At 37.1% G+C, this 26,065-nt stretch overlaps 1 protein-coding gene across 3 annotated transcripts in view; it reads left to right on the top strand.

The window, feature by feature from the left end:
- Window positions 1-358: 358 nt before the first annotated feature.
- The window catches only part of FSIP1 (fibrous sheath interacting protein 1), a 166,082-nt gene continuing 140,375 nt past the window's right edge, over window positions 359-26,065 (top strand). For 2 of the 3 annotated variants that reach the window (XM_019725567.3, XM_074327919.2), the window contains exons 1-5: window positions 359-2,993; window positions 8,538-8,670; window positions 14,107-14,290; window positions 17,394-17,548; window positions 19,107-19,200. In XM_019725567.3, coding sequence (XP_019581126.3) covers window positions 8,545-8,670; window positions 14,107-14,290; window positions 17,394-17,548; window positions 19,107-19,200 — 559 coding nt within the window. In that variant the 5' untranslated portion in view covers window positions 359-2,993; window positions 8,538-8,544. Of the gene's footprint in view, window positions 2,994-6,134; window positions 6,173-8,537; window positions 8,671-14,106; window positions 14,291-17,393; window positions 17,549-19,106; window positions 19,201-26,065 lie in introns of those variants that run through there. The other variant, XM_088797135.1, reaches the window with a different exon arrangement.

Raw genomic sequence — 26,065 nt, 5'->3', positions numbered from 1 at the left:
CAAAAACCAACACTGCCATATGTCCCCAACCAGGAATGAGACCAGGAAAATTTTAGCTTAAAATATCTTGACTGTAGAAGAAATCTTTATGAATTATTGTGAAAGGCACAATACTTCCTAGAATATGCTTGGGGTTTTTGAACACAGAATTTCAGAAAACAGCATGAAAATATGATGCTCTCTGACTCATATTTGAATGTGAATTGTTTCGAGGGTGTTACCTGCAATAGCCGACATAGAAGTATTTCAGGAAATTAAAAACAAAGACACAATTTTTTGTGTACTAAAGCACAACAAATGCAGTTTATTAAAGTTTGCTGTCAAGGCATATGACATCTCAGCAGTGTGCAAAATGGAAGCAGCAGGAGATAAACAAAGTGAGAATGACAGAAAACAATTCAAGATAAGTTTTATGCAAAATGTAATCAATGGGGACTTAGTTTGGAAAGGTTACAAATAGTGAAGAGACACTAAGTTACTATTGAACTTGAATTTTCTTCTCGCTTGCTTTATATGTATCTTATGTTGCCTATATTTTAAAAGCAACAGTTAAAAAATGTGTAAACTGCCAGTTAATCATGGGCACTGGTGATAGCTTTGCTTTCTTTTTTTTTTTAAGTTGTTTTCGCTCCACATCTCCAAGAAATCTGAAATTTGTTTTCTTAATGAGCATCATTAATTGCCAAAAATAAAAATGGGAGGAGTGGCCTTTATTCATGGAATATTAGAATTGCTTGGGCATTTGGAGATTATCTGATCACTACCGGTAGCTACTAAAAGAGTGAGCAGTGGATCAGAAGCATTGGCGTCCATCACCTGGGAGCCTGTTAGACTCTTCGGTCCCACCTGACACTGAATCAGCATTTTAAGAAGATCCCCAGGTGATTTATCTGCAATTCAAGTTTGGGAAGCCATCGAGTTTTAAGTTCATTTGCTCTCAGATACAGCCCTGGCATCAGTAGTTTATGAAACCTCCCCAGGTGATTGTAATGTAGTCGAGTTAAAAACTGCAAAACTAGTTCAACCTCAGTTTTCAAATGAGGCAATTATGGCCCACTAAAGCTTATGGATTTACCCAAGATCATCCAGCTATTTAGTATCAGAATCTGAACAATGGTATTTCTCCTCCTTATATATATATATAAAAAAGAGTCAAGGGAACAGAGGATAAGGAGTACAGATATGGGGAGGGATTATTTCATATAGGGAGGTCAGGAAAGATTGCCTGAGGAAGCAGACACCTGAGGGAAGAGAGGAAGCAAGAACTGAATTCCAGGCAGAGGAAGTAGCAGGCTGGGGTAAGTGTGTGTGTGTGTGTGTACTGGGAGGGGGGGGGGGAAGGTATTCATACTGGAGAAACAACAAGGAATAGTGTTTCCAAATTCCCAACAGATATTAATTTATGGGAGGCAGAAAGAAGAATGAAAACTGCCAGGAGTTATCAAAATCTTACGTTATTCTTAAAATACTTCCAATCTTCTTCATATTATTTACTTGCAACGAGGATTGTCGGAAGCACTTGCTTAAGAAATAAGAACTATTAAATTTAGAAGTGTTTACAAGAACGGTAGCCTATAGCAAATATTCAAATATGGGAGAACACAGAGAACATTATTGGGTACCATTTGAATGATGTAACATACAAATCTCCAAGCCAGGTTAACCCCACTTCATAGAATCATGGGATGGAAACTGGCAATTTAAGGAGTTATTTTGAATCAAACTTGTTATTTCTTGGAACACCACTCATAGAATTTGTATAAAATATACAATGGTTAGCAACTTAATATTTCATTTGTAAGAATGACTCCCTGTTAGCAGCAGACAGGGCCAGGAACACATGTGTACAACATGGCACCAGCTCCAAGCAAGACTGACCAATCACTTTGTGACCTCATCCCTCCCAGGTGCTTTTAGCTCAGTTCCTGGAATGTTGACCTCAGCTTCTGACTCAAAGTGTCAGCGTTTCCTGCTCTTGCTTTTGACTTGACATCAGCGGATATCGTCAGTAGCATCTCTATGTTGATTGCTAATGTTTAATCCTCATAGGACAATCAGAATGCTTTCTCCCGTTTTCCTGATTTCTCGACTGATTTTTTTTCCCTTTTTTAATTTGGAAAAACATAAATTTCCTGAGAGGCGTTGGGAATAAATTCCTGCGTAGGAACACTAACAAAGCGAGCAGTGAGGCTGGCGAGCAAAGTCCACCAGGGAGAGGTGGTAGGGCTGGACGTCTGAGAGAAAACAGGGGGCATCGTCATTTAGGACCGGTGGGAAAAAGCAGGTATTTCATGGTACTGGGAATGAAGAAAATCAGTTTGGGGACGCAATAGTCTTCATGCACTGAGAATTAGAGACACCACATATAGCAAATATTACCCTTTTTGGACTATAGCCCAATTTGTGTAAAACCACTACTTTTAATTTATGCGGCATCCAAACTTTACCAAGAACTTCGCATACATCTTTTCAGCTGCACAACAATCTTGTAAGGAAGGAATTATCATCCTCATTGTATGGAGGAGGAAACTGAGCCCAGAGAGGGTAGCGGACCTGCAGGGCCCCACATTAATAGTGAGGGACGGAGCCATACAAGCATCCTCCTTCCTAGTTCAATCTAAACACGAACAAACCATTCCTCGCCCATACCATCCCCTGGGAACATGGAGGAGACCACTGGGCAGCCCCAGCTCCCGGGGTTTCATCAGTTCCTCGCTGCCCCTGCCCCCCACGTCTCAGTTTTGGATGGTACAGGCCTTTTTTTTTTTTTATCGCGAGACTGGAATCGCGGGGCTTCTGGTTGCCAGGGGAACGGCGTTCTCGGAAGCAGGAGAGCTTTAGATCCGTAGCTCCTTCTACTTCCAGTGTAGCTGTGGTAGCAGGAAAGACCCCTCCTCTTTGGGGGACGGTGGGTGACGAGGCGAGTGTCATTGGTGCGTTTCTGAGCCGACAGTGCTCTGACGACTGCTGACTACATCCCTCAGTTTCCGCAGGTAAGGTGAGGAATTGCACAGACTAAGAGCCAAGCTCGATAGCCGTGCGACAAGCCAATGAGTGAGCGGGGCGGAGTCGTGTTAGGCTGCTGGGCCCAGAGACTGGCTGTTAGGGAGAGAGGCAGGGCCAATGGGAGGGCGGGGGCGGTACCTGGGGGCGGGCTCAGCCAGTCCAGGCCTGGGTGCCTAACATCCTAGAATTTATGTTAAAAGTCAATCACCAGACGTTTGAAATAGACTACAAATGGCAGAAGATGCAAATTGGTATTTCAGGGAAAAAACAAAAATAAAAGGTGGCCAGTAAACATTTGACTAGAGGCTCAACTTCTCTTGTAATTAAAGAAATTTAAATCAAACTCTAGATACCTTTTGACATTTACCAGATTGACAAAGATGAAAAAGTTTTGACATGAACCAGATTGACCACAGTCCAATGTGGGGAAACGGACACTTTCATCTCATCATACCTTGTTGGTAGTAGTGTAATTTGGTACAGTCATTTTGGAGGGCAATTTGGCGGACTACCAGAATTTGAAGCGCAAGTGTTCTTTGACTTAGCAATTCTAATTTATCCTCTGGATATATGAACACAACTGAACAAAGATTTGCAAAAGAGATTAAGTTAAAATTGAGGTATACTTTACATACGGTAAAATTCACCCTCTCAGTGTGCAATTCTATGAGCTTTGACAAATGCATACAGTTACACAATTACCACCACAATCAAGATACAGAACTATTTCATCATTTCCCCCAGCCCTTTTTGTAATTAACACCTCCCCACTCCCAGCCCTGGCAACCACTCATCAATTTTCTGTCCCTGTAGTTTTGTTTATTCCAGAATGTCATATAATTGGAAGCAAACACCATGGAGCCTTTTGAATCTGGCTTCTTTAAATTTAGCATAATGCAACTGAGATTCATCCATGTTATGTATCAGTTGTTTGTTCCGTTATATTGCTGAGTAGTATTCCATTGTATGGATGTACAAGAGTTTGCTTATCCATTCCCTGGTTGAGTGGATCCAGTTTGGATTGTTTCCAGTTTTTGGCAATTATTAATGAAGGTTCTATAAATATTCATGTACAGGTTATTGTGTGAATACAGGTTTTCATTTCTTGAATAAATAGCTAGGAATGAGATTGTGGAGTCATATGGGAAGTGTATGTTTATATAAACTGCCAAGGAGTTTGCAACATGGCTGTCCCATTTTCCATCCTCACAGGACATATATGAAACTTCCAGTTGCTCCCCAACTTTGTCAGCACTTGGTATTGTTAGTTGTTTTTTTAAAAAAATATTTTTCACTATTTAAATGTATAGTTGTATCTCATTGATGTTTTTTCTGTTGGGGAATATTGGGGAACAGTGTGTTTCTCCAGGGCCCATCAGCTCCAAGTCGTTGTCCTTCAATCTAGTTGTGGAGGGTGCAGCTCACTGGCCCATGTGGGAATCGAACTGGGGCAACCCTGTTGTTCAGAGCTCCCGCTCTAACCAACTAAGCCATCAGGCCATCCCATGCTCTCATTGTAGTTTTAATTCACACTTCTTCGATGACTAATGATGTTAAATATCTTCTCATGTGCTGGTTTGCCATCCACATATCTTTGGTGATGTGTCTGTTCAAATCTTTTGTTTTCTTGAGTCTTAATATTTCTTTACGTATTCCGGATACAAGTCCTTTGTCAAGTATGTGTTTTGCAAATATTTTCTCCCAATATTTGGGTTTTGTTTTCCTTTTCTTAACAATGTCTTTTGAAGAGTGGAAGTTTTAAATTTTGATGCATTTCATTTTATCAATATTTTATTTTACAATCATGCTTTTGATGTTGTATCTGAAAATCCTTTGCCTAACCCAAATTCACACATATTTTATAGAGATTTTATAGTTTTAAGTTTTATTTTTAGGTCTGTGATCCATTTTGAGTAATTATTTGTATTGCTGTTAATAGCAAATACTCCATATACAACCTAAAAGCTGATTAAAAAATACTACATCTATGCCGTGGAAAACTATGCCATCATTTGAAAGCACGAAGTGTATTTGTATGTGGTGACATAGAAAAATCTCCAAAATATATTAAGTGCGAAAAAACAAGTTGCAAAGCACCACGACATTTGTTTGTGTTTGTGTTCGGGAGGAGTAAGTAGATATAAAGGATATCAAGTTTGCATATGCTTAAAAAATGAGACCTACAAAAATCTTTTAACAGTGGTTTTTGGGGTGAAGGGAATTTTGGCTTTGAAAACCTTTACATCCTTCTGTACTATTTGACTCCCTCCCCCCACATGGGCAAGTATTTCTTACATAATAAACAAATATATAAAATAAAAAAATCTACCATACAATAATTTTTAGACATTAAAATCATGAAAATAAATGTGATGTCACTTGTTTTCCTTTGGGTTGACTATTCATTATTACGAAACAAAGGAATATTTGCTTTCTTTTGCGTCTGCCATTCATCCAAAAATATCAAATTACAGCAGCCATGTGTCCCCATTTTGGTTTTAATCATCCATGATGGTTGCATTTTTCACAAGCCTGTATGAAAAACTTTAATCTTGTTTGAAATGAATGTTAAAAAATTTGGTACATGTTAGTAGTGATTTATTACAATTTAGAATCTGGTCATATATCCATCTAATTAATGGAATATCATGAAGTAAATAATATTCTGTTTTTGGAGTATTTTTGATGTAATAAGAAAATACTCATGTAATGTTAAGTGAGAAATATATGAGTCCAATTTTGTTGAAAGACATTGAGAAGAAATGGCAAAAAAATGTGACAACAATGTTTATCTCAGGGTGGTGAATATTGAGTTATTTTTATTTATTTTGAATACACTTTAATGTAGTCTAAAAAATTTTCTAAAATAATTAAATCCTTTAATTATGAACTCAAGATATGCTTAATAGAAAACCAGAAATACAGACAAGCAAAAGGTTAAAAAAAAAGGACATCCATGAATGTACCAATCCAGATCCCACCTGTGTTACTTCCTTGACTTGAGATCATCTTTCAGGTCCCGTTCTGTGTGATTCTTTAATGAGAGAAATTGGACTTTTTTTTCCTTTAGAAGATACTGACCATTTGTCTTTCTTCCTTCCTTTCCTTTTCCCCTTATTTATGCCCTTAGCCAGTTTTTTATTGGAATGTTTCTTCTAATTGATTGGTAAGAGCTCTTTAAATATGTAAATTTATTAACCTTTTGTGTATCATCTGTATTGCATATATTTTTCCCAGTTTCTCAGGTGCCTTTTAATTTAATTTAGAGGTTTTTTTTTGACACTCAAGCATTAAATGTTATGTAATCAAAATCTATGTCTCTTCCTTTTTGATTTATGCTTATTAGTGTCATGCTTAGTAAGTCATTAACCTCATTATTATGTAAGTTATCTTTATGTTTCCTTGGAGATTTCATATTTTATATTTATTATTTTTAAAATTAGGTTTCACTTTTATTAAAGTAACATAGTCAAAAATGGCAAATGGTAGTATAACATTTGGATTACAATGGAAAAAAAAGCAATCTCTTGTCTCATTCTCCAAGGGTAACCATCTGAACTTATAAATATGCTTATTTAACTATTTTTTGGCTTTTCCAATTTTTAGACATTCTCTTTGATTTCCTATTATGGCAGATAGGATTTCTTATCCTACCTCTCCTTTTACATGCTTCTCCCCACATACACTCAGTATAATTAAGGCACACTATTTGGTTAAATCAATGTTAAGTGCTAAAGTATTTTCTTATCATTTGATTGCTTTCATGTACATTGCTTTGTTTTTATTGTGGAATTTCTATGTGGGTATTGATATTTCTTCTCAAACACTCAAAAACATCTATAAGATCTGAATTCAGTGCCCTTTGTCCATACTTTTTTCTGTATGGCCCAATTCATAAGATTGTCAGTTGCATCCCCACTCACCTTGTATTTTATTTAACTTATTATTTTCAGGAGCAAACATAATAGAACAAACCTATTTCTAAAGCAAACTGAAAGATTTCTGGAGGCTTTTAGCTGATCCATGTCACTGATGGTTCCCTGGGCCTCTCCCTTTACTGACACGTATTCTACTGGCTCCACACATATTTCTGTCTCGCTGATCCCTTGGTTAGCTGTAGTAAGCCTCCTCTGATAACCTGCTTAGGGCATTTACAAGACATTTGGCCTTTCGGTGACTTATGCTTTATGATTGTGATGTGACAGGCCAGGGTGATCCGTCATCCCACAATAATAACGTCAGTAGCTTCCTGAGTGAGTCTTTTGCAGAATTTGAATAATGTTGAGCTCAATGCCTTTTTCATTTGCTGAGATGGAAAGAGTTGACGTAGTGGACCCTGAAGCATCGGCTTTGGTGCACTGAATGGTTGGAGGCCAAATCAAATGATCCCTCTGTGTGCTTGGAGGAGAACCAGGTTGTTTATGTTTGTGCTTCTGCCTGCATCCAAAACTTCCCTGTACTGTGACTACACTGTTCAAAACAAGAAAGAGAAATGAGTCATTTTGGAGAGTAAGAAAAGGACATTGTTTCACTTGCTAGGCCAGAGGCAATTGGCTTTCTTCATTCTGTTATGAGAGAAGTGGTTTAGTTCATAGTTGATAGGAATTTAGGAAAGGATTTGGTTGAAGATATCCATTCACATATAAAGCTAAGTATTGGGAAGACAAAATCTGGAATTCTTCCTCTTTCTTTCATTTTACTCAGCATGCATGATACCCCACATTACGAAACAAATCTGGAATGGTCCTGATCAAGGGCCCAGTTTGAAAGGATCAATGTGTCTGTAATGCCTGAGTTCTCCCACTGGGTTAAACCACCCTGCCTCATATTGCCTGCTTCTGAAAGCAGCACTGGGAGTAGAGCAGCCAGAGGGACGAGAGGCCTGTGGATGGCGTCACACGAAAAATAGTTGAAGAGATTGGTGATGGGTATACAGATAATGAAAATCTGTCCCCTAGGAGAGAAAGTACGTTTTTGTTCTCTGTTGTTTCAGAGGGCAGAAGTAGAATCATGGGTTTTAGTAGGGGAGGGTTGATAGAAAAAGATCAGTGACCTGGAGATAGGTACTCCTTGAAAATGTGGTACCAGGGAGGAGAGGAGAAATCAGAGCTGAGAGGAGAAACCAGGCTGAGCTAGAATGAGAAAGGCTGGAATAAGGAAAGCAAAAGCAGGCCTTACCTAATCATTACAACAAAGCCTGAACCGTGATTGAGAGGTTTGATGCTCCATGAGTTCTTCTCAGTCAAAGGACACAGTAAATGTTTCCGTTAGAGGCATAGGAAGCCATCAAGATGGCCCTCATTTCTGCATTCTTTTTTAGCCACTTTCGGAATCGAACCTCCTAGGCAGCTTCTTTTCCACCTACAGTGACATACAATTTAATGACCCACGGATGAAATCGGGGCAGTGTGACTTTGGTAGCAACATAAGTCTTTATAACAAAGTCTCTGAATTAATTGCATATTAACGGTAGTGAAACATTTCAATACATGTCATAACTTGCTTTAAAATTTTTTGCTTGTTTGTTTCAGAATATCAATGGATATTATAAAGGGAAACTTAGATGGAATTTCAAAACCAGCCTCAAATTCAAGAACACGTCCTGAGAGCAGAGGTTCAAATGCTTCTTTGGAGGTGCTCTCGCCGGAGCCAGCATCCTTCAAGGTACTTTGCTGTTTAGAAATGATTTAAACGCCTTATCCTGACCTCTAGCAATTGATTTTGATTGACAAAATCAAAATTGGTTTTGATTGACATTGCTTTGGATTTATAGATTAATTTAGAAAGAATTTCTAACTTATGATGTTAAATCTTCCTCTCTATGAACATCGTATCTCATTGACTTTTTTTGTTTCTAATTTAATAATTTTACATACTGTAAAAGTCACTCTTTTTTGGTGTATAGTTTCAAGCTTCGCAAATATTAAGAGTGATACCGTCACAAGATATAGAACAGTTTAATTGCCCCTCAAAAATTCCTTCCTGCTACTCCTTTGTAAACAATCTCCCCTACTCTTAATCCCTGGAAACTCCCAATCTGTTCTCTGTTCCCATCATTTTTCCTTTTCCAGAAGGTCATGTGAATGGAATTAGAAAGTATATAGATTTTGAGCCTGGCTTTTGTCTACTGGCACAATGTGTTTGAGACTCATCCATGTTGTTGCGTGTGTCAGTAGTTCACTCTTTTTTATTGCTGAGTAGTATTCCATTGTATGGGTGTACCACAGTTTGTTTATCCATTCCCCTGTTGAGAAACATTGGGTTGTTTGCGGGTTTTTGGTGATTATGAATAAAGCTGCTATAAATATTTGTATACTGTATTTTTTGGGCAGGGAGTGTAAAACATGTTTTTATTTCTCTTGGGTAAATACCTAGGAGTGGAGTTACTGGCTTGTATGGTAAGTGCATGTTTAACTCTGAGAAACTGTCACACTGTTTTCTGTTCCCACCAGTAACGTATGAAAGTTCCAGCTGCATCCTCACCAGCAGTTGATATTGTCAGTTTTTTAAAAAAGCTGTTCTAATAGGTATATAATATTAGCTCACTGTGGTTTTAACTCGCATTTCCCTGGTGACTACTAATGTTGAATATGTTTTCATGTGCTTATTCGCAGTCCACATACCTTTTTTAGAAAGTGTATGTTCAAATTTTTTGCCTAATGTTTTTTAAAATTGTGTTTGTTTTCTTATTGTTGACTTTTGAGAATTCTTTATATAGTCCAGATAGTCTTTTGTCAGCTATATGATTTGCAAATATTTTTTCCCAGTCCCGGAGCTTGACTTTTCATTCTTTTAACTGTGACTTTGGAAGAGTGTTTTTAATTTCGTTAAGTGCAATTTATCAATTTTTTCCTTTTGAAGATTATATTTTGTTGTTGTATCTAAGAATTCTTTGTCTAACTCAAGGTCCCAAAGATTTTCTCATATGTTTTTATTTCTGAAAGTTTTATAGTTTCATGTTTTACATTTAGGTGCTTGTGGCCTCTTTTGTAAACCCGATATTCATTCCAGTATGGTTTGTCTAATTTAGATATTTTTCTCTGGTTGCTTTGTTTTCTCTTTGTCTTTGTATCTACCATGACACACCTACATATGGATTTATTTAATTTATCCTTCTGGAGACTCGCATTTCTTCAGTGTAAGAATTAGTGTGTTTCATTTAATTTGAAAAATTCTCAGCCTTTGTGTTTTCACATGTTTCAAATGCTGCCTACATTTTTTTTCTATTCTGTTATCTTGGAAATCATATTAAATGTCTGGTGAACATTTTCCTTCTATCTTTCATGTCTCTTCTTTTTAATATTTTCTATTCATTTATTTCTCTGTGCGTCATCCTGAGAAAATTTTAACATATATTTTCTAATTTTTGAATTACTTCTTATTCTATGTCAAATCTGCTTTTTCATCCAATGAAATTTAAATTTAAAGATATATTTTTAATTTTTGAGAGTTCTTTTTAGTTTATTTTTAATCCATCTGTTCTTTCCAGTGTCTTGATCTCATATTTTTCTAAATACCAATTAAAATATTTATGATTATCTTTATCTGCATTTTAATGTCTTAAGTTCTTTTGTATATTGTGATTTATGCTTATTGTTGGTCCTATGTTCCTGGCTTTTGAACTTTTAGAATGTAAGCTTTAATTTTGGGAGTTTTATGGAGGCTGATTTGACACTATTTTCCAGAGCGGATTTCTGTTTGCTTCTACCAGATGCCTCAGAGATATCACGGGCATGAACGATCTCTCTCTCTCTCTCTCTCTCTCTCTCTCTCTAATTTTTCAGCTTTGAGCATCCCAGAACACATGAGTAATATAAATTGGAATCCAAACCTACAGGAAGCATAACCTGTGCTTGGAAATTCTCAAGGCAGTCTTTTTCCCACTTGTAACCCAGACATGTTTTTTATTCTTACTCGGTGCTTTTGGATAGATGTGTTTTCCTGGTCCACCCTCTCACTGTGGATGCACAGTGAGATCTCACTTTATGGAGCAGGAGAGGGAAGGTTCCTTTTCATCTCCCTGTGTTGCATGGGTCCAGGGCCTCCTTTCTGACCCCTGCATGGGTGTGAAGCCTACGCCCACAGCTGTCTGACGTCAGCACATCCTCATTCGCGTCTGTTTGTTGCTCCTGCCCCCACCCCCAACCAGGGCAGCTGCTTTAAGGATTTCATAAGGTTCCTGTTCTGGTTTGTTGTTTCCTTTTATTAATAATTTCTGTCCACTGGCAATTTCCCTAATGGTCTTGTGAGTGCATCGATGCATTTCTAAGTAGATGAAGTATTTTAATTTATTCGGTTTTCCATCGAGCCCAAATTGGAATCTAAATACAATTTTAGATTCTTTAGTCCCAAGCATAGTGATTAGAAACCTAAACTCTGAAGTCATGGGTTCAAAACAGGACTCTGCTCACCACACTGAATGTGATCTTAGGCAAATCACACTGACTCTCTGTGCTAGTTTCCTCATCTGTTCAAAGGGGTAATAATACTATCCACCTCATAGGCATGTTTTAAGGATAAAATGAGATAAAATATCTGAAGTTCTTAGAGCAGTGACTAGCACTTACTTAGTCTTCAATACATCTTTGCTACTGGCCTCAATTCTTTAACTTAATGGGTCAGTCCTCCTATGTTATCCCCAGCATTCCGCATAAAGCCTGGCACATAGTAAGTATTCACAAAATATGTGTTCAGTAAATTGAGAATGAAGATTTTCCCCACTTTATGGAGGTGGGATAATATACAAAGACCTGACAAACTTTGGAGTAGTATAGAATTAGTATTTCTGCTTATATATTCCTAGGTGATGATTTTTTTTCAAAGCAGCAATTTCACAGTATTGACGTACAGGTTTCAATACATAGATTAATATTATTTCGTTCAATACTTATTTATTTAAAATAAAAATATCAGTGATTACTTCAAGTAAGATTTCAGTTGAACCCATTAAGCTATAGATCAAACTCTAGCATATTTATTAGTCTACAGGGACTTTGATATTTATATCGAAAGCAAAGCCTCCTAAAATTGTGACTAGTGTTAATCAACTGTATGGAAAATAAATAAGGTTCATCTAAGTTGGGGAAATTAGCCACAGATATACTGCGTACTGACTGCTGATTACAAATGAGTCAATGTTGGTAAAACCTTATATGTTGACTGAATAATAAATCCTGGAGTTTTGATTAGTTTTATTGATCAAATTTGGCTTTTATCAGTTTCTTACCAAAATTTGCTATACGGCAGAAAATGAGTTTAAAATGCTAGATTTTAAATGAAATTTCTGTAGTAATAATTAATAGATTTCTCATTCAAAATATTTGGTTTCTTGTTGCTTTTGAATATTTTTCTTGAAAGAGTCAATAGTTATAATTCATATAAAAATTCCACAGCTTTCAGGCAGAACATCTAATAATTAGGGAGGTTTTTATAGGGTACTCACTTTTCTTGGGACTAACATGAAGGTACGGAGTAGGGGACATGGAGCAATGAGAAATGGAGGTGGGATGTGGCTTTGACAAGGAAGCAGAAAGAAAAACGATACACATAGGCCACAGGGTAGAAGAGAAGGAGGGTTTGGAACAGAGAAGCCAGTGGGTGATGGGCTCCGGAACGTGGATGGGAAACTATGGGTAAAACTGTGAAATGGGCAAAATTTGTCTTTTGTTCTCCAGTTTCATCTTTTTGCCTCATTACTTCCTGCTCATTTTAAGATTTAAGATCATACGAGATGATATATGTGAAAGGTCTGTACATCCTGGTTTGTGGTATCCAAATATATTGCTTATATATAGTTCTCTTTTGTATATTCTATATTTCTCTCCATGAAAACCCCCATTCTCAAGGATAGGTCAGCTAAATTCATTTATGCCATGATGTAAATGACTGACAGGGCTCACGTGACCTCTCCCAGCAACTCAGCATTTTCACAGAACTATATAGCCTTAAGGATTTACTGGATATTACGGAATTTCAGGCTTTATCCTGCCTTTAACAGAAGTATGTTTTTGAACAGGGAACCCTCTTTTACACCTCCGAGGTTACGTTAAGTAGGCATTGTTTTGTTTGTTTGTAAATTGGTCCTTCACTAATTTCACTCCCTCCTGGATCTGTTTTCTTCTCTGTCGCATCGAGGAAGCAGTACCTTTACCATAGAGTCATGGTGGGGAGTAAACAAGACAGTGTATGTAAAGTACGTAGCACAGGACGTGGCCAATAGTAATTCCTCAATAAATGGTGACTGATTATTTACTACTGACTCAGCTCAGTGCCGCTGGGGCTTATGTCCTAGTTCAGTGAACAGAGATGCTCCTGTTTCCCTGGCAGTTTAATTCTCGGCACCACCAACCTTCTGCCTTGGAGAGTCACGAGGGGACACAGATGACAGCAGGGGAGAGTTGATCATGTGGATGCAGAGAGGACATAAGACCCTCCAAGGACTGAGCCCTAAAGGGCTGGTGCAGGCAGGTCTTCCATTGGGAGGGGAAAGGCACTCCTCTCTAAAGTGGCTGGCTCTCCCTCTCCCTGATGTCTTGCCTCTCCCTTCGCCTGAGTTCATTTCCACTCAAGGCCGTAGTATGAGAAACCAAAATGAAATAGAAAAACTGTGAATAGCATACAAATAAATTACTCACCAAAGCGCATGGATCTGACTTGATGAATTTTATCAGAAACACATCTCAGTTCAGGATATTCACTTTTTAATAGCCACATGTGGCTAGTGGCTGTTACATCATATTGGACAGCATGGCTATAGACCTTTGACTCCATCTGAGTGTAACCTCAGGGAGCAGGGACCCTCGTGTCTCGTCCCCAGAGCCTGGCAGAGAGCAGTTCTCTTCAGGACTCATTCCTGACTCTTCTCCATTATTGCTAGAAGTTGCTAGAGAATGGTGCATCTTTCTTTGGTGCAAATTGTTATTAAATTTAATTGTGTAGTTAAATTATATTTAATTAAAAAGCTTTATTGTTCTAGGATACTTTAATGCTAGTATATGTGTGTCTCCACATATACTTCCCTTAGTGTTAAAATAGTCTGGAAATTTAAAGTTAAAAAAATACATTATTTTTGAAATATGTTTCTTTGGAAATAATTTTTAGGTCGATACTGCAATCAAGTTGAACTTTGTTAAAGAGGGTCATTCAGAAAGCAGTGATACAGAGGGAAGTAGAAACAGTAATGATGAAAAGGGGGAAAATAACTCTGAGAAAATAAAATTAGCTGAAGAGGGGTCAGATGAAGATCCGAACTTGGCGCAACATCAGATAATCTCTAAATGTTCAGGTAGGTGATTGGCTAATAATAATTACAGATGTTATCGTTAAAATATTAGAATTAGGTATGTTTTTTATCAGCTAAGTAGGAATAATAGTACTAATAAAATAAGCCATGCTTTTTGTGAGCAAGCGATCACCAGTTGTTATTTAGAAGAATATTAGGAGTCCTTAAATACACTTAGAAAAATAATATGTCATTTAGCAAAATTGTTATTGTGGTCATTTTACATTAATCAAGTAAGAAGTATTTCCACATTTTTTGATGGCTAAAATTGCACAATAAAATGTTATCCTGTAATTTATAAATGCCTTTTTAGGAATAATCCCAGTTGATCTAATAACTTTTGGATTTTAAGAGACTCCTTTTTTTTCATGGTTATTAAATGAATACTGGTCAGAGTGAATTAGAACAGCAATTCTTAAATGTGGTCTGCAGAACCCTGTGGGGGTGGTCTCTGAGACCCTTTCAGGAGCTCTGCAAAGTAAAAGCTACTTTCATCATAATACTGACGTAATATATTAGTAATACAGTCCCCCGTAATACTGAAATAATGCTTTTTGCCTTTTTGCTCACTGAATGGATGTTTGCACTGGTGGTACAAAAAAAATAGTGGGTAAAATTGCTGGTACGTTAGCATGAATCAAGGCAATGGCACCAAATTGTATTATTAGTCGTGTTCTTCATGACCAGGCACTGGCAGAAAAAAGAAATAGCCAGTGTCACTCAAGAATATCTTTGATGGGGCAGTAGAAATTGTTAATTTTATTAAATCTTCACCTTTGGATACACATCTTTTTATTTTTTATTTTTTTATTATTATTATTTTTTATTTTATTAAATTTATTGGGGTGACAGTTGTTAGTAAAATTACATAGATTTCCGGTGTACAATTCTGTATTACATCATCTATAAATCCCATTGTGAATACACATCTTTTTAATATTCTCTGTGGTAAAACAATTCTGCTGAATACCAAAATGTGAAGGTTGTGTTGAGGAAAAGTACTTGTGTGATAGTTTAGTGGCTACTCTTTAAATGGAACACCATTTTTACTTGAAAGAAGGACTGACAGAAAAACTATTATCATTCAGACTTGGATATTTAGCAGACTTTTTTTTTTTTTTTTTTTTTAAATGAAATGAGCCTTTTACCTCAAGGAAGACAACTAACAGTATTTTTTTGTCAATGATAAAATTTGAATTTTCAAGTAAAAGTTAGAATTTTGGAAAACTTATATATATCGCTGTGAGCTAGACAGCTTCCCAATACTTAGACTTTTCTGATAAAAATTGGTGGCCATATTAACAAATGTGATTTTTTGATATTGTATACTGAAATGTGGTAGCATTTTGAGGGTCTGCATAGATCAGTGAACCACTATTTTCTAAATGACAAATGCAGGATAAAGGTCCCTTCACGAAAGATAGATCCATGGATTTTAATGGAACAAGTACAAAAAAAAGCTCACTGATATGGTCACAAATTTTTATATTACAACTAATCTTTTAGAGACTATGCCTTGTTGAATTTTGATGTAGTATCAAAGCAGAAGATCCACAATTATCTGAAAAGGCTATCAAATTTCCCATCCCCTTTCTAACTACACGTTTCTGTAAATTTTCTTCATATGCTGTAGCTGAAACAACAGATTGCAGTAGATTTACTTTAGAAGCAGGAAGGAGAATCTAGCCGTCTTCTGTTAAGCCAGATACTAAAAAATTAAAACAAGGCCACTCAGCTCAATGATTTTGTGGGAAACTATAGTTATTTGTCACAAAAATGTTATATTTATATTCACATATAATTAGTAATAACATGTTTGTTATTTTTAAATATAATATTTCAGTTTTTATTTCTAATATTGTAATTATCAATAGATATGACTGACATTAAGAAATGCTACTTTTGTTCTGAATAATTTTTAAGGCTGTAAAGTGAAGCTGAGATCATAAACTGTGAAAACTGCTGATTTAGAATGTTTGGGATGAGCTCAGCTCTCACAGTTAGGCAAGGTGACTCAGGGTTACAGTTATCAGAAAACAAGGTGTTACAGTTGAGATTAGCTATTGGCCTAGTTTACATTGTATTTATTAATAGTGTTTGAGTACTGCCTGAGTTACTTCAAAATGCCTGCTGTATAGAACACCTGTGTACATGGAGCCTGAGAATGCTGGGATTGGAGGTTGGGAATTAGAACTACCTAGAGGCTGTTGCATTTGAAGTACTTAGGCAATAAATTTGTAGGGCCTCCTCATTAACAAGATCAGTATTCTTTTTGGATAAGCTTATTCCCTCTAAAAATATCTCCTTTTCCTTAAAGAGGAATAATATACATCATAGGGAAACATCACTGGACTCTGAATTTTCAAAAGTGGCAAAATTTGGATTTTCTTAACATAATATGCCATTTCTAATGTATGTGAGACTTTAGTATTTGAGCATTTATGGTCATTGCCAGGATCTCATCTTTCATCAGACTTCCCAGAGGAAGTACCGCTTGATGGTGAAGAGCTTTGACTCTGGAGTCAGACAGATCTAGGTGGAAATTGACTCTCCATTCACTAGTTATATTATCTTGGAGATGTATGTAACAGGTACAAATTAGCCTCAGTTTACTAATTTGTAAAAGGTTTCTATATGTTGAAACCACTTTGTGTCACTCATGACATGCTGCATTTTATTGTAGCTGTTTGTGTACATGCCTTCTCTTTCAGTTAGTCTGAAGCAGTTTTAGGATAGGGTATTTGTCTTATTCCTTATTTGTTAATTATGAATATAGAAGGTAGAGCAGAATGAAGGAGAAAGAATTTGGGATTTAAAATCATACAAGACCCACTTCTGAGTTCAATGCTGTAATTTATAAGCTGTTAGAAAGGACCCAGTTATGTCAACTGTAAAATAGAGATACATGTCTATTTCACAGGGTTGTTAGATAATTATATAAAAAAATACATGTGAAAATTCCTTGTAAATCAAGATACGCGACACCAATGTTAGTTATTACCATCAGCCATAAACATTTGCTGAATGAAAGAATAGTAAAAACAAAACAAAACAGTTTTACGGTTTACTAAACTTCAAGTTCATTCCTACTTTCAACACAACATAGATGAACCTGAATTAAAAGAATTAGATTCTCAACTTCAAGATGCTATTCAGAAGATGAAGAGGCTTGATAAAATATTGGTGAAGAAACAATATAGAGAAAAAGAAATTAAGAAGCAAGGTCTAGAAATGAGAGTAAAGCTGTGGGAAGAACTTAAGGTAAGAACTGTATAAAAACATATCTTCCTCTTGATGAGTAAGAAAAGCATGGACTGTGGTACGTAGTGTTATTTTTTTAAAATAATTGTGATAGCAAATCTGTAGACTTCTTATCAATAGTATTTGAGACCTTTAATTTAATTTAACTTTTTCTTTATTAATTTTTTTTTAAAATTGGGGAATATAGGGGAACAATGTGTTTCTCCAGGGCCCATCAGCTCCAAGTCTTTGTCCTTCAATCTTAGTTATGGAGGGCGCAGCTCACTGGCCCATGTGGGAATCGAACCGGCAACCCTGTTGTTCAGAGCTCCCGCTCTAATTGAGCCATCCGGCGGCCCCTGTGGTAGTGTTAATGTGGTCTGTCTTTATTGATTTATTTTGTGGAGGTAGCTAACTTTGCAGCGTTCCAGATTTCAGGCACCGCATTGGCACTGGCACGTTCATTCCCCTTGGACAGCCCAGTCTGACTTTCCTACTGGCATCAGGCTGGGGTTCTCCATTTCTGGAATAGAAAGGGGGTGCAGTGCCCACTTTCATCAAGTATCTATGTCTGCCTTTTCTTCAGCAAGGTTAAAGTTTGGGGATGAATATATAAATACACAAAAATTTTAACCCCCTGGTTCTCATTATAATTTGAGTAAATTTTTGCGAACAACAACTGTTCGATGTGCTGGTCAAGATCTCTTCAGGAAGCTGTAAAGTGCTTTAGGTCTGGGACCACGGTCTATTTGCTTCTTTCTCAATATGTTTCTAGGGCTTGATTAACTTTCCTTGGCCCTCGTGGACATCTTATTCTCTGTAGTATTGAGGGGTGGAGGTTGACCAGATGTTGGCACTGACTTGATGTATAGCCATTGGCTCACATTTGAACTTTGCCCCTCAAAGGAGAGGACTTTTAACATAAGGAACATTGTAGTAACAGATTGCTTGTTTTTGATAAATTCCTCCTTGATCAGTTGACTGACTTCAGAGGACATTTCGCAGACAATAATATGAATTAATTATGAAGTAATTAAGAATACATTTTTACAAGGTTCCCAGGATGACTACTGGGATGGAAAGAAAGCAACATACAACACGCAGTGCTTTAAACTAGAGAAATAATTTGTGTAAATTTTAACAGAAAAAAATTAGCCTATCACTTATTCCTGCTGAATCTCAAAGCAGATTTTTACTTGCTTGGAAATGAGAATTATAACTGGAAACATAATAAAATACAGTAGCAATCTTGAAATGTTTGAAATTGTAATTTGATTATGTACCTTTAATTTACTCATTAGTTATAGAAATATTAAACAGAAACTTAAGAAGCTTTAAACAAGGTAGTTATCATATCATGATAGACATATATCCATCAACTCTTTCTGGGAATATCTGTTGACAGAATTTTATGGGAACAGAAACCATTAACAGATTTCCTAATTAAAGGAATAAAAATGACCTGAACCTTCTTGTTTGTATGTACACAACTGGAAACCTTATCAGAATTTAACAAAATATTGATGAATATAGTTTGCTTTTTTTCCTCATGTTTAAACTTTCATTTCTCTTTCATTAGTCTGCAAAAAATAGTGAAGCTTTGCCAAGTAATGAGGAAATGGAAAATACGAAAAAGTTTCTAGCTTTGACTGCTGCATCAGAAGAAACTGTTGGTGAGTAAAATTGATTCACCTTTATTTTTATCTCATAGTCATAGACTATTGGGATAAAGGTAAAATTCCCAATTCAATTATTTTTTCTTTTCACTGTGAGTTTAACTCTTCTTTAGAGGAAACAATCATATTAAGTAGGATTTTATGGAACTTCCCTGAGCTTAGGTATGTTTCAGAATCTTCAAGGATTTTTATCTGCCCAGGGGTGGTTGGATGGGGGAACGAGGCAGTGAAAAATCAGGAAATAGACAAAGTATGTCTTTGCCTTTACTTTCTGTGTGTCTTAGATACCTCTAGACACCCAGTTTATGCAGACAGTGCTATCACGGCCTAGGATCCTCCCAGGAGGTGTCCCACGCAGGGTTCTGCAACCCTTTTCATAAAAATCTATTACTGATTTGTCCTATTTCCTGTTCTCTCACGGTCCTGTTTTTATGAGACCAGCCAGTTTTGCACACATGTTTCTACTTGCACCCCTTGTGTGTATGTATATCTGTGATCCCCTCCTACTCCTCCTAGTCCTTTTTCTTCTTATACAGAACTATTATGGCGTCTGTAACCTATTTTAATGTACTTATATTATGGTGAAAATTTTAGGGATTGGAATGCAGTTGGTATTTTTGGCAGGACACTTTTGAAGTCCTTTCACCTACATCACATGAGCCGTCGTCTAGTACTGCTTGGGCATTAGACTGGTTCAAGCAGGGGCCACTGATTTATCTGAGAATCCTGGAATCCATTTGTCTTTTACAAAGTGAATGTCCAACATTTCAGAATCCCAAGAACCTGATCCATGCTACTGCAACTCTTTAGCATGAGCTTTGTTCGATGTGGGTGAGATTCCTTCAGGTTTGTGCCTTTCTGGACCCAGCATTGAGCGCTCAGGAGCTGCTTGGGTCTGTCTTCATGCAGAGAGAGAATGATGCTGGCCAGTTCCTACATATAGTGAGTTTGTAGTGTCCCTCCCAAATTTATGTCCACTTGGAACCTCAGAGTGTGACCTTGTTTAGAAATAGGATCTCTGCATATGTAATTAGATAAGATGTGGTCATCCTGAATTAGCGTGAGCCCTACATCCTAATAACGTATCCTTATAAGAAGAGAAGACTCATAGAGACATCGAGACATGAGGACATAGGGAAAACGTCCCTGTGAAGATAGAGGCAGAGATTGGAATAGTGTCGCTACAAATCAAGGAACACCAAGGATTGCTGGAAGCCACCAGGAGCTAGGAAGAGGCAAGGAAGCATTCTTTTCCAGAAACATCAGAGGGAGCATGGCCCTGCCAGCATCTTGCTTTCAGCTGTCTAGCTTCCAGAACTGTGAGAGAATAAATTTCTGTTGTTTGCAGCCACCAGCCCATAATAATTTGTTACCATTTGTCACAGCAGCCCTAGGAAACTAATACACTGACTATTCCAGCTGCTTAGTGCAGGCACCAGCGATGTCAATGAGGGAGCAACCCTGGACATTTCCTTTCTAGCAAGGACCGTTTAGGGACGAGCCGAGGCTCGACATACGGCCCCACTGGCAGTGCTCTGGACATCTCCAGCCAAATGCAGCCACTCGGACTGAGGTCCCATTCACGATGGAATAGAGACAACTTGTTCCTGTTCTGTCCCTCACATTACCGACTCATAGAATCATGAAATGGTCATTGTTTCATCCACCAAGTTTTTTTTTTTTTTTTTTTTTAAGATTTTATTGGGGAAGGGGAACAAGTCTTTATTGGGGAGCAGTGTGTACTTCCAGGACTTTTTCCAAGTCAAGTTGTTGTCCTTTCAATCTTAGTTGTGGAGGGTGCAGCTTAGCTCCACGTCAAGTTTCTGTTGCTAGTTTCAGGGGGCACAGCCCACCATCCCTTGCGGTAGTTGAACCAGCAACCTTGTGGTTGAGAGGACACGCTCCAACCAACTGAGCCATCCGGGAGCTCAGTGGCAGCTCAGCTCAAGGTGCCATGTTCAATCTTAGTTGCAGGGGGTGGAGCCCACCATCCCTTGCGGGACTTGAGGAGTTGAACCTGCAACCTTGTGGTTGAGAGCCTTCTGGCCCATGTGGGACTCGAACCGGCAGCCTTCGGAGTTAGGAGCATGGAGCTCCAACTGCCTGGCCACTGGGCCGGCCCACCAAGTTTTTTTTTTTTTTTTTTTTTTTTTCAAAATTCTACTTTTTTTTTTTTTTTAATTTATTGGGGTGACAATTGTTAGTAAAATTACATAGATTTCAGGTGTACAATTCTGTATTACATCATCTATAAATCCCATTGTGTGTTCACCACCCAGAGTCAGTTCTCCTTCCATCACCATGTATTTGATCCCCCTTACCCTCATCTCCCACCCCCCTTACCTTCTGGTAACCACTAAACTATTGTCTGTGTCTACGAGTTTTTGTTTCTCATTTGTTTGTCTTGTTCTTTTGTTGTTTTTGGTTTATATACCACATATCAGTGAAATCATATGGTTTTCTGCTTTTTCTGTCTGACTTATTTCGCTTAGCATTATACTCAAGATCCATCCATGTTGTCACAAATGTTCCTATATCATCTTTTCTTACCACCGAATAGTATTCCATTGTGTATATATACCACAACTTCTTTATCCATTCATCTATCGAAGGACATTTTGGTTGTTTCCATGTCTTGACCACTGTAAACAAAGCTGCAATGAACATTGGAGCACACGTGTCTTTATGTATAAATGTTTTCAGATTTTTTGGGTAGATACCCAGGAGAGGGATTGCTGGGTCATATGGTAATTCTATTCGTAATTTTTTTGAGGAACCTCCACACTGCCTTCCATAACGGCTGCACCAGTCTGCATTCCCACCAACAGTGTATGAGGGTTCCTTTTTCTCCACAGCCTCTCCAACACTTGTTACTATTTGTCTTGTTGATGATAGCCATTCTGACTGGGGTGAGGTGATATCTCATTGTGGTTTTTATTTGCATTTCTCTGATGATTAGTGATGTTGAGCATTTTTTCATATGTCTATTTGCCATTTGTATGTCCTTTTTGGAGAAATGTCTCTCCAGGTCCTCTGCCCATTTTTCAATTGGGTTGTTTGTTTTTTTGTTGTTGAGTTTCATGAGTTCGTTGTATATTTTGGATATTAGCCCCTTATCGGAGGCACTGTTTGCAAAAATCTTCTCCCATTCAGTTGGTTGCCTCTTTATTTTGTCAGTGGTTTCTTTTGCTGTGCAGAAGCTTTTAAGTTTCATATAGTCCCATTCGTTTATTTTAGCTTTTACTTCCATTGCCTTTGGAGTCAAATTCATAAAATACTCTTTGAACCCAAGGTCCATAAGTTTAGTACCTATGTTTTCTTTCTATGCAGTTTATTGTGTCAGGTCTTATGCTTAAGTCTTTGATCCATTTGAATTAACTTTGGTACATGGTGACAAATAGCAGTCCAGTTTCATTCTTTTGCACGTGGTTACCCAATTCTCCCAGCACCATTTATTGAAGAGGCTGTCTTTCCTCCATTGTATGTTTTTAACTTTTTTGTCAAAAATTATCTGTCCATATTTATGTGGTTTTATTTCTGGGTTCTCAATTCTATTCCATTGGTCTATGTGTCTGTTTTTCTGCCAATACCATGCTGTTTTGATTATTGTGGCCCTGTAGTACAAGCCAAAGTCAGGAAGTGTGATACCTCCATTATTGTTCTTTTTTCTTAAGATTGCTTTGGCTATTTGGGGTCTTTTGTGGTTCCAAACAAATCTGATGATTTTTTGTTCTATTTCTTTAAAATATGCCATTGGGATTTTGATGGGGATTGCATTGAATCTTTATATTGCTTTGGGTAATATGGCCATTTTAACTATGTTGATTCTTCCAATCCATGAGCACAGAATATCTTTCCATTTCTTTGTGTCTTCTTCAATTTCTTTCAAAAATGTCTTATAGTTTTCAGCATGTAGGTCTTTCACATCCTTGGTTAAGTTTATTCCTAGGTATTTTATTCTTTTTGTTGCAACTGCAAAAGGAATTGTTTTTTTTATTTCTTTTTCTGAGATTTCATTGTTAGTATATAGGAATGCAATGGACTTTTGTACGTTGGTTCTGTAGCCGGCAACTTTACTGTATTCGTTGATTGTTTCTAAAAGCTTTTTGGTGGAGTCTTTAGGGTTTTCTATATATAGCATCATGTCATCTGCAAAGAGTGATAATTTAACTTCTTCATTCCCAATTTGGATGCCTTTTATTTCTTTCTCTTGCCTGATTGCTCTGGCAAGGACTTCCAATACTATGTTGAAAAGCAGAGGTGATAGGGGACAGCCCTGTCATGTTCCTGAACGTAGAGCAAAGAGCTTCAGTTTTTCACCGTTAATTATGATATTGGTTGAGGGTTTGTCATATATGGCCTTTATTATGTTAAGGTATTTTCCTTCTATACTGATTTTATTAAGTGTTTTAGTCATAAATGGATATTGTATCTTGTCAAATGCTTTTGCTGCATCAATTGATATAATCATATGGTTTTTCTCCTTTATTTTGTTTATGTGATGTATCACATTGATGGATTTGCATATGTTGAACCATCCTCGTGCCCCTGGGGTGAACCCCACTTGGTCGTGATGAATAATCTTTTTAATGCATTGTTGCATTCGATTTGCTAGAATTTTGTTTAGGATTTTTGCATCTGTATTCATCAGAAATATTGGTCTGTAGTTTTCTTTTTTGTGTTATCTTTACGAGGTTTTGGTATCAGGGTAATGTTGGCCTCATAAAATGAGTTAGGGAGTATTGTCTCTTCTTCAATTTTTTGGAAGAGTTTGAGTAGGACAGGTATTAGATCTTTGAAGGTTTGATAGAATTCACTAGTGGAGCCACCTGGTCCTGAACTTTTGCTTTTGGGAAGGTTTCAGATGGCTGATTCAATTTCCTTACTGGTGATCAGTCTATTTAGATTTTCTAATTCTTCATGATTCAGCCTAGGATGGCTGTATGTTTCTAAGAATTTGTCCGTTTCTTCTAGGTTATTCAATTTGGTGGCATATAGTTCTTCATAGTATTCTTGGATGATCCTTTGTATTTATGTGGCATCCGTGATAACTTCCCCTCTTTTATTTCTGATTCTGTTTATTAGTGTCTTTTTATCTTTTTATCTTAGTGAGTCTAGCCAAGGATTTGTCAATTTTATTAATCTTTTCAAAGAACCAGCTCTTTGTCATGTTAATGTTTTCTATTGTCGTTTGGTTCTCTATTTCATTTAGTTCTGCTCTGATTTTTATTATTTCCTTTCTTCTGCTGACCTTGGGTTTCATTTGTTCTTCTTTTTCTAGTTCTTTATGGTGTAATGTGAGATTATTTACCTGGGATTTTTCTTGTTTCTTGAGCTAGGCCTGTAATGATATAAATTTCCCTCTTAAAACTGCTTTCGCTGCATCCCTAAAATTTTGGTAGGATGTATATTCATTCTCATTTGTTTCTACGTATCTTTTGATCTCTCCTCTTATTTCTTCTTTGACCCGGTCGTTCTTTAAAAGTATGTTGTTTAATCTCCATGTATTTGTGGTTTTTTCCTGCTTTCTTTTTGCAGTTGATATCCAATTTCAAAGCCTTGTGATAAGAGAATATTCTTGGTATGATTTCAATCTTCTTAAATTTGCTGAGGCTAGTTTTATGTCCCAATATGTGGTCTATCCTTGAGAATGTTCCAGGTACACTAGAAAAAAATGTATAGTCTGATGTTCTAGGATGAAGTGCTCTATAAATGTCAATTATGTCCATTTCACCTAATGTGTCATTTAGGGCTGCTATTTTATTTATTTATTTTCTGTTTGGATGATCTATCCATCACTGTCAATGATGTATTTAGGTCCCCTACTATAATTGCCCCTACTATAATTGTTTTGGTCAATTTCTCCCTTTAGTTCTGTTAGTAGTTGCTTGGTATATTTTAATGCTCCCTGTTTGGGGGCATAAATACTGATGACTGTTATGTCTTCTTGTTGTATAGTCCCCTTTACGATTATGAAATGTCCATCTTTGTCTCTTGTTACCTTTTTCACCCTGGTCTGTTTCATCTGATGTCAGTATGACTACTCCTGCTTTTCTCTGGATACCATTTGCTTGGAGTGTCAATTTCCACCCTTTCACTTTGAGTCTATGCTTGTCCTTGTAGCTGAGTTGTGTCTCTTGGAGGCAGCATATGGTTGGGTTTAGTTTTTTGATCCAGTCTGCTACTCTGTGCCTTTTTATTGGTGAGTTTAGTCCGTTTCCATTTAGGGTGATTATTGATATGTGAGGATTTCCTGTCATTCTATCTTTGGTTTTCTGGTAAGACTGTATCTTCGTTGTTTCTTTGCCTTTTTGTTTTTGTCTGTTACTTCTGTGTGGTGGTATTCTATGATTTCCCCCCATTTCTTCTTTTATTACATTATATATTTCAGTTCTGGATTTTTTTTTTTGAGTGGTTACCATTAAGTTTATGTAAAAGAAAGTTTGATATTTAGAATATTCCATTTTCTTCAGCATGCTTACTTTCTCCATTCCCATAGTCTGATTCAGGCCTTTACTCTCCCCCTTTTTATGTTTTGGTTGCCACAAATTGTCCCTGTTGATGGTGGTCGAATAGCTTCCTTCAGTATTTCTTGTAGTGCAGGTCGCATGTTAGAAAATTCCCTCAGCTTCTGTTATGTCTGGAAAGGTCTTTATTCCTCCTTCATATCTAAAGGATATCTTTGCTGGATATATTATTCTTGGTTCATAATTTCTCTCTTTCGATAGTTTGAATATTTGATTCCAGTCCCTCCTGGCTTGTAGAGTTTCTGCTGAAAAATCTGATGATAATCTAGTGGGCTTTCCTTTGTAGGTTACCATCTTCTTTTCCCTGGCTGCCTTGAGGATTCTTTCTTTGTCAT

Source organism: Rhinolophus sinicus, chromosome 3 (genome assembly GCF_057876585.1).
Source record: "Rhinolophus sinicus isolate RSI-liver-muscle chromosome 3, RSI-T2T, whole genome shotgun sequence".
In the NCBI taxonomy this organism is placed as follows: Eukaryota; Metazoa; Chordata; class Mammalia; order Chiroptera; family Rhinolophidae; genus Rhinolophus; species Rhinolophus sinicus.
This window is presented reverse-complemented; position numbering and strand designations above follow the sequence as displayed.